An 8397-nucleotide genomic window follows, 5' to 3' on the forward strand; every position below is an offset into this window, starting at 1 on the left:
CCCCTCTCTCTCCCCTCTACCCCTCTCTCCCCCTCTCTCCCCCTTCCTCTCTCCTACTCTCTCCCCCCACCCCACACGCGTGCACATACACACACCCCAATGTTTAAAGTGTGGGTTGAGGAAAACTCCTGTTTTTTCAAATATGGTAAGAAATTGTCCATCTCTGAAGTCATTGCTCTGTGAGTTTAGGACCTTGTTGAAGGGCTCTTCCCTAAGGCCCCATTCCTGGAAGCATTCAGTTAGGCAGAGGCGATGGGACCATCATCTGGAGGCTTGGGGATTGGTAGGGCATAAGTGTAGACTAGAAGTGACATCCAGCCCCACCCCCCCCCTCAAAGTTTGGGATTTTAGGTCTTGGCTCAAACAGTCATTCCCTGCATGACTTCAGACATGTCACTTGAGGACTTTGAGCTTCTATTTTTCATCTTTGTAATGAGAGGTTTAGACGGGCAACACCCAGGTTCTTCCTAGCTGTGTATCTTCAAGCCTTCTGCGTCAGCCATCAGTTCAGGTGCTTCCGGATGCAATTAACAGAAAATCCATCTCGATAGGTTTAAAAAATAAAGGAAAACTGTTGCTTCTTACGGAAAAGTCCAGTGGAAACTGTGAGCTTCGGGGGTAGTCTGATCAAGCCTCCAGCTCCATTTTCCCTCCTTCTGCGTGCTAGCTCTGTCTTCTGGTCAGCCTCCCTAATGGTGAGCAGCCACTTCTGGGACACCCTGCTTCCCTTTCTCATATCCAGAAAGCACAAAAGGACCTCTTTTCTAACCGTGGGTCAGAAGCTCTGTGCTTTATTCCAGTTGGGAATTATATGCCATTTATGAGGCAGGAAGATCAGTGTATTCTGAGGCTGAGTTTTAGCACCAGCTTTGCTGCTCCTAGCTCTTTGTAACTTGGAAAAGTCACTTCCCTCCTGAGCTCCGGTTTTCCATTCCATCTTTAAAGTTCAAGTAACGATCCTGGCTTCTGTACGTTTAAATGAGATAATGGAGCGAAGTATCTAGCACATAGTAAACAAGTGCTCAGTAAACTGTGGTGGTGGTAAAGGACCTGCCCTTATTCATGTATTTGAGGGCATGCCGGCCATGTCAGGGCACGAGGCACTAGGTAAAAGGCCAGGCCGGGCACTCAGGCCAGACCTGTTTACTCTTGCCTCAGCTGTGTGGGTTGGGCCAGCTCTGCTTGTATGGATATTCTTGTGCCTCCTTCCAAAAAGGACTATCTGAAAGATTCCTGCTTGTGTCCTGCCCACACTGGGTGTCTGGCAGGAGGTAGGGGAAGATGGGAGTTGTAGCTTGATAGGTGCTATAAAGAGGGTCCCACTGTGTCCAGATAAGGGAGTGAAGTGTTGCCAAAATCCAGTCTCTTGGGCAGAGATGGGAACCCTGTGAGTTCCCGGGATGTGGACAGATGACCTTGGAACCATTACCCGCCGCACAGCTCTCCAGTTCGAGAACAGCGTGGCCCCGTGTTCCCTCTGGTCCTGTAGGTAGACGGCTGGAAGAGCTAGAACTCGGAGCTTTTTTTGCGGCTTTGTGCTTGAGTAATGAAACAGCGCAGAAGAGTGTCAGGTCTTCGTAAAGCCGGCTGACGTTACTGAGCCCGTCTTGAAAGTTTTCCTCCTTTCCCTAGGCAGGTGCAGGCACTTGTTCTAGTGACTGTTTGCTTTCATCTTTAGGTGTCCCCTCCAGCCAGCTAATCCAGACGGGCACTTAAGAGCACCCCTCTGCTTAGCATAGCCCCTTGCGCTCAAACCCAGGAGCCGGACAGTTGCTTTGCAGCCCTTCCTTCGACAACAGCCTCCAGTAGGAAGATTCATCTGCAGCGTGTGTGCTCACTCTTGTAAAAGATGCAAAAGATGGTTGCTTGCTGAGATGGCTCTGTGTCCCCTGCGATCACGCATCCTGTTACTGTCTGTGTTGCCTCCTTCATCCCACGCCTGTCCCCGGGCTACTCCAAACGTGGCTCTTGCCTGGGTGGTGCTAACTGCTGGACACAGGCAGTAAAGGAAGTGGCTAGCCTCTGGGACCCGGAACCCTCACATTCCATGTTTCGGTCATTTTTCCGTTGGTAGTGTGAGTCTCTGATAGCCTGGGGCGGGGGGGGGGGGGGGGGGGCAANGCACCAGAAGTGCCCCGTCCTACTCAGCATCCCCTCTGTCCCCTCCAAACTCCGGCGTTTAGCACTTGTTTTTAAAAGTACAGACTGCCACAACTGGGGGAGAAACTCTGCCCTCGAGTTTGAGAGAGATTTGTGGAGCCAGGCTGACTGAAGGCCCAGCACAACCTGGAGGAAGCACAGGGAAAATACCAGACTGTGGCATGTGGGCTGCCCTCTCCTGGGCAGCTGCCGTACTGATTTACAGACTGCTTGAGTCCTCCCAGGTTCTCCATCTAGAAACAAGGAAACACTTCTTTGTAGGGCATGAGGGGCTTCCACCAGGGAGCAGCCCACGTCCCGTTCTCATCCTAATGCTGCCGTCACACGCCCTCCAGGGTTCAGCAGGAATGATGAATGTGGAAGTCTCTGTGTCGCGGGGGTTCCTATTCGTGGCAGCTTTAACGTAGAAAACCATCTGTTTCCCCTGCTCTCAAGGTGGTTCTGTTGTAGGACAAATCTGTAATCAAACTTGGCTTTGAAAAGCTTTTCTTGCGCTCACTGCCTATGGGACCTTGAGCAAGTGTCTTCGCCTGTCTGGACTGCCGTGTTTCTGCCTGTTCGATAAGGATGGTTAAGGATTACCAGAGACGCAGTAGCTGGCCAGAGCATCCCTCAGGTGGCAGCTGCTTGAGGATGAGCCTGGGCTGGCCACTCTTGACGGCTGTCGCCTCAAACTAGGAGACCTCAGTGCCAGCTAATTGGGTGGGCCAAGGTCAGTGGAGGTCTTTCTCCGTTCCCCATGCCCTGTACCACTGTTCATGCTTCTGCTGTGTTTCTGGGCCCCTACAGAAACATCTTCTGCTGTTCTTGAATAAAGGGTCAAACATCAAAATTGATGTGCCTCTCGGGATGGAGACCTGGGGTAGCCGGTGAAAGAGCCTTGTTTGATGTCTTCTTATCTCCTCCCCTCCCCCGCCCCTGACTGAGCTACTGCCCTGAGACAGTAGAGAGAGGTTAGCTGTCTGCCGAGAAGGTGGTGGCAGCAGATTCCCAATACAACTTGCCTCCCCCTGCACCAGCCAAACCTCTATCTGAAAAAGGCCTTGATGAAGCTGTCAAGTTGCCTGCCTGATTCATCCCTTCCCTCTGGGCATAGCCAGTGAGTTTGCTGGGATGATGCCTGTGAATACAAACCATGGCTCCTGGAAGGTGCTGCAGAGAAGGGGGGGAGGGTGCTCAGGGCTTCCATCACCTTACTCTTCAATCTAGGTCACCGCCCTCCATTGTCCCCAAGAGGCTTTTTCTTGCATCACTCTGATAAGACCTCAGCGGCTCTTGAGTTCTGCCTTGCCCACCCTGCCAAGTCCGCATGCTGGGAGTAAGAGGCGACCCTGCACCCCTGGTTCCTGGGGCGTCCAGCCTTGCTCTCCCGCTCTCCCCTCCTCTGGGTGCTGTTGAGATTGTACTTGCTGTGTCAGCCACCAGGGCAGGCATGCCCTTACCCGAGGCTCTGGTTGCTGGCACACCTCTTCTCATTCTGCTTTGCTCTTGTTCTTTGGCTTCTGTCCCTGCCCCAAGCTATGTCCTCACAGCTGAGTCTGCCTTACGGTCTGTACTCTTCTTCCTCAGTCACAACCTCTCCAGCTTTTGAAGCAAGTGGTTGACGTTACAGAAGCTCCACCAGCAGAGCCTTGTGGCTATGACCCAGGACCACCATAGCCCCGCCCCTGCCCCTCCAGGGCCTCCCCTGTCAGGCATGTTGACTGACTGTGCATCGTCTCCCCTCTCTCTCTCTGCCCCAGATCAGTGGACCACCCCCTGCCCGGATCCTCTCTCTCCACAGACTTTGGCAGCTGGCAGATGGTAACAGGCTGTGGCAGTATTCAGGAACGGGCTGTCCTGCACACAGACTCCTCTCTCCCTTTCAGCTTCCCGGATGAGCTCCCTAACCGTTGTCTGTAAGTGTCTTGCTTGAGAAGGCAGGATGCTCCCCTGCCCCTGTCAGAAGCCGGTGAGCAGTCCAGAGTGTTGGCTAGGAGGGAGGCAGCAGCTGGCCCCAGGGAGCTGGCCTGGGGTCCCCGCCCCCGTGTCTCAGCTAAGTACACTTCACTGCTCCTGGCCTCCTGAGGTATGAACAAGGCCTTGTGGGCTGAGCCGGAAGTGTGCTGCGGGCTGTGTTCATTTCCCCCAGCCTCCAGAACTCATCCACGGGTGTCTCAGGGCACACCCTGAGGGAAAGCTGGCTGGACTGTAACTATAGAAGGTTCTATTTCTGGCCAAGGCTTTGCCTGACATGAGAATCCTTTGAAATCAGAACAGTGGGGTAGTGAGAGTAGGTGTATGATGGAGACCAGAGCCAGAAAGGAGCTAGGTTAGCCCGAGGGCTGTGCTCCTCCAGGCAGAACCAAGGGTTTCTCGCCAGCCCCTTTCGCCTCTGGCCAGGAAAGAGAAGTGGTGGGGGGGGCTAAACCCCAAGCCTATAAAATCCTCTTCCTTTAAGGCTCCAGCACTGGGCTTCCGACTCTTGTAGCGTGTCTGCTTGAGTGGCTGCCCCTGCCTGCTCTACTGCTTCGTGGATGGCAGGCAGAGGAGAGGCCCTGGCGGCCTGGGAGCAGGGCCTGCCCCTCCCGTGATGGGCTGAATGGACTTCAGGTACTAGGATTCACCATCACCACAAGAACCCGACTCCTACCCACTAGGGCTGACAGGCTGGAGGCGAGCTGCCCAGGCAGTGAAGAAGGATCGATCCCTGCCGAAGGCGGGCAGAGACCGGATCTTGGGATTCTAGGATGGAACTGGCCCAAGAGCCATCTCTGGAGGAAGCAGACATCTCTGCCCCTGCTTGTTAGCACCCCTCACTTAACTGGCATTAACCACTGAAACACGGAGCTTACAGTTTATACCTGGGGCAGCTCTCTGAGGTCCTAGCCAGCCCTCAGGGTCTAGGTGGTTCCCAGAAGAAGGCTACGTCCTGTGTTATCTCATGGCCTCCAAAATTGCACTGTAGGGGTGGGGTCAGGGTTGATTCCTGCTGCGGTCATACAGTATGTGGATTTAGTGCTTGGGCTTTGTTTTCAGAGAAATGTAGCTCAACTCCTAGCTGCTCTGCTTACCAGCTGTGTCTTGAAATGCTAGTTCATTTCTTGAGGGGGAATGGCGCTAGAGTATCTCCACCTGCCTACCTGTTGCCTCCTGTGTGTCCTCAGGTGGATCACATATCCTCTCTGGGCTCCAGTTTTCTTGTCTCTAAATAGGCTGATCTCTCCCCCCTTCTGCCTCCCAGAAATAAGGGGAAGTAAGAATCAACACATACAGACCTGTGGGCATTCCATGTGAATATGAACTACTAATCTGAGTCTCTCCTGGTTATATGCTGTAAGGAAAAGCTGAAGAACACATGGCCTCCAGCCTGTAGGACACGTGATTAAAAAGTAAAGAAGATCTAGGGCCACACATCTCCCCCAGATGCCAAGAGAAACTTCGGAGTTGTTCACGGTGTTGCAGGAATACAGTATCAGCTCCATTTTCTTAGTGCTGCTGCAAGAGCTACTTGACTTTCCTTCACCCGAGAACCTGCCGCTCCTTTCTCTGTCTCTCACACTCACCCACTCATATAAACCACTCCCACCAATGCACTTTCCCTAGGTCCGTTCTCCCCATACCTACCCCAGGACTGTCATTTATCTTCCTACCTCCGTCTGTTTCCCCCAGGCCCTGGGGTGCAAGTCATTTGGGCTTGAGAACCGGAGACATTGCTGCTACTTCTGACAAACTCCTGGGAGGGATTATGCAGGGATTGGTCTCTTGGGGAAACTTTGGGATACGTTAGTGGTCAGGGGTAGTTGTCTTCTAGGTGAATGGGAACAAGAGGGCTCATGTCATACTAAGTCTGTGACCCCTGGAGAAAGCCCTCTAGGACACAGTTAGGTGAACACTGTGTGACTTCCTGACCTTTCCTCTGATTCCATGTCCCTCCCACCCCTAGCCGGCATACCTTTGAGTCCCTAGGTTGTGTGGCTGCTACGCCTCTTCTATTAAAGACCTTTCAAAGTGTCAAGTAGCCTCATTCTTTGATAAGCCTGAGTTTTCATGTGCTTGTTCCCCTTCATTTGGCTTCTTTAACTTGTTCTCCTCCTCCTTGACTTCTAGTTACAGGGCAGGGAGAGAAGAGGGGCTTCCTGTCCTCCACCTGTGATCAGTGTTTGTAGAGGAAAGAAAAGCAGATGGAAGCAGCACAGGAATCCTGCTAGAAAAGCCAGCACCCTCTTAGCAGTTTGCCTGGGGACCACAGGGACTGATGTAGCTAGAGCCTCAGGGGCTTTCCGCTGAGGGCCTCTCCAGGACACTGCCCAGAGCCCAGAGCTCGCTCGCTCGCTCTCAAGAAGGCTAAGGCCTGTGGCCAGCCAGGGCCTGATGCCTGATCCTGTGGTCTCTTCTTAGGTCCAAGATGCGTGCCTCACTACCGAGGAACGGAAGCCACCCTCTAGCTTACCTTCCCCTCCCCCTCAGTGCGCCAGTAAAACCCGCTGCTTCTAGGTAGGAACAGTAGCCTGAGAGCTGAGGGGAACGAGGCCAAATAGTTGTGGCCTGAACCACAGAGGCAGTACGGCCACAGGACGGATGCTGGCCTTGTATTTTCAAATGCAGAAGGATAGGCGGTGTGGTATAAACATGAGGATGTTGGACCCTGCCCCAGAGTCACTCACCTCCCTCCTTCCCTCCCTCCCCATAGGCTGGCAGCCCTGAGTGAGCGGGAGACCCGGCTGCAGGAAGTACGCTCAGCCTTCCTGGCCGCATACAGCAGCACAGTGGGGCTCCGAGCAGCAGCCCCCAGTCCCTCTGGTGCCATCGGAGGCCTGCTGGAGCAGTTTGTCCGTGGCGTTGGACTCCGGGGCACCAGCAGCAGCGCCTTATGAAGTAGCCAGCCCACAACAGTTTCCTGCTCCTCTCACCTGAGCCCTGAGCAGAATCAAAGCCATGCCCGGACAAGGGGTGCTTCAAGATAGGGGGAAATCTCACTCCTTCTCCGTCATGCACATGGCAGCCCCAAAGCCAAGCAGGGCCGAGGACAGGGCTCTCCGGCCCCCAGCTTCCTGACTGGTGATCACCACCCCTCTTGTCACTGCCTTTCACCCACTCTGGTCTTTGTTGGGATTCCCATCAACTCTCAGAACTGTAGGGGAGTTCCCTGGGGCCTGATGAGGGCTGAGACCTCACAGAAGACTTCCTCTTTCCATTCTTATTTTCCTGGAGAAGAGGGATCACCTGCACTGAGAATGAGGCAGTTTGACACAGATCACAAAATAAAATCTTTTTGAACAACTCTCTTGCATTCTCATTTGATTGCTGTCTTTGTGGAGTTGTTTGGAAGGTTCTTAAGTGTTCTTGGGCCTGAAGGGGGTGGGGAGGGGCAGCTAAAACAGACAACTGAAGACAGGGTTGTGCCTCTTAACCCCTACCTAAGCCATGATAATCTCAGTGAGATGGGGAGATGTAGTCACAGGTGGTTAAAGTGGGAGTAGTGATCCTCAGGCATCAGTGGACCCTAGTCACGCAGGAAGCCTAGTCACACAGATTTCCCAAGTAAGAGGAATTTAGATGGGGCTGCTGAGATCTTCCGTTAGCTAGGAATGGGTCGGGGTGGGGGATCCTTCATTTTTAACAAGTCCTGCAGGCAGCACAGTCCCGGTACAGGTGACTAGCAGTCCCTGCCTCACGGAGCCCTGACTTTGGTGGAGCCCTGGCTTCTGGGGCTTTGGAGGCAGTAATTAATGTGGGGAGAATGGACCTGGCGGGCTACCACCCTCATCTGCAGTGTGACCTAGATAGAGTAGATTGCATCCCCACAGTATGTCTGCATCTCTTAACACCATGAAGTCAGGGTTCAAAGACATGGGCAAAGGGCTTTTCACAGTGCTGTAACAGCCACTGAGCTCTGTCTCCTAACGCAAAAGAGGTCATCGGTGTTCCTGCCCAGAGGAAGGAAATCATAGCAGTGAACATTTTTTGAGTACTTACGTGTGAAATCCCCTGAGCTAAGGATTATCTCAAAATTTTACATCACACCAAGTAGGCACTATTGTCATGAGAGTGGGCCACAGAGACGTTGAGTAACTTGCCCAAGGTCACACAGCTAATAAGGACAAACGTACCACTCTTCCTATTCAGAGACCTAAGCAGGGCGGAAATGGGAAAGGGGAGACGCAGATTGTTCTGGGAGCAGTTCAGGAAGAGGAAACGACCCCAACGCCCACCAGGCGCCCCGCACCGTGCAGCACCGTGGACAGCTCTCAGAGG

The 8397-nt window shown here is 53.4% G+C and overlaps 1 protein-coding gene across 8 annotated transcripts in view; it reads left to right on the forward strand.

The window, feature by feature from the left end:
* MTMR14 (myotubularin related protein 14) overlaps positions 1–7423 on the forward strand; it is a 44706-nt gene extending 37283 nt beyond the window's left edge. For 4 of the 8 annotated variants that reach the window (XM_077751495.1, XM_077751501.1, XM_077751503.1 and 1 more), the window contains 2 exons: positions 3903–4058; positions 6833–7423. In XM_077751495.1, coding sequence (XP_077607621.1) covers positions 3903–4058; positions 6833–7016 — 340 coding nt within the window. In that variant the 3' untranslated portion in view covers positions 7017–7423. The other 4 variants (XM_077751498.1, XM_077751496.1, XM_077751499.1 and 1 more) reach the window with 4 other exon arrangements.
* Positions 7424–8397: the final 974 nt, after the last annotated feature.

Source organism: Crocuta crocuta, unplaced genomic scaffold, assembly GCF_008692635.1.
Source record: "Crocuta crocuta isolate KB4526 unplaced genomic scaffold, BGI_CrCroc_1.0 scaffold69, whole genome shotgun sequence".
NCBI classification, from domain to species: Eukaryota; Metazoa; Chordata; class Mammalia; order Carnivora; family Hyaenidae; genus Crocuta; species Crocuta crocuta.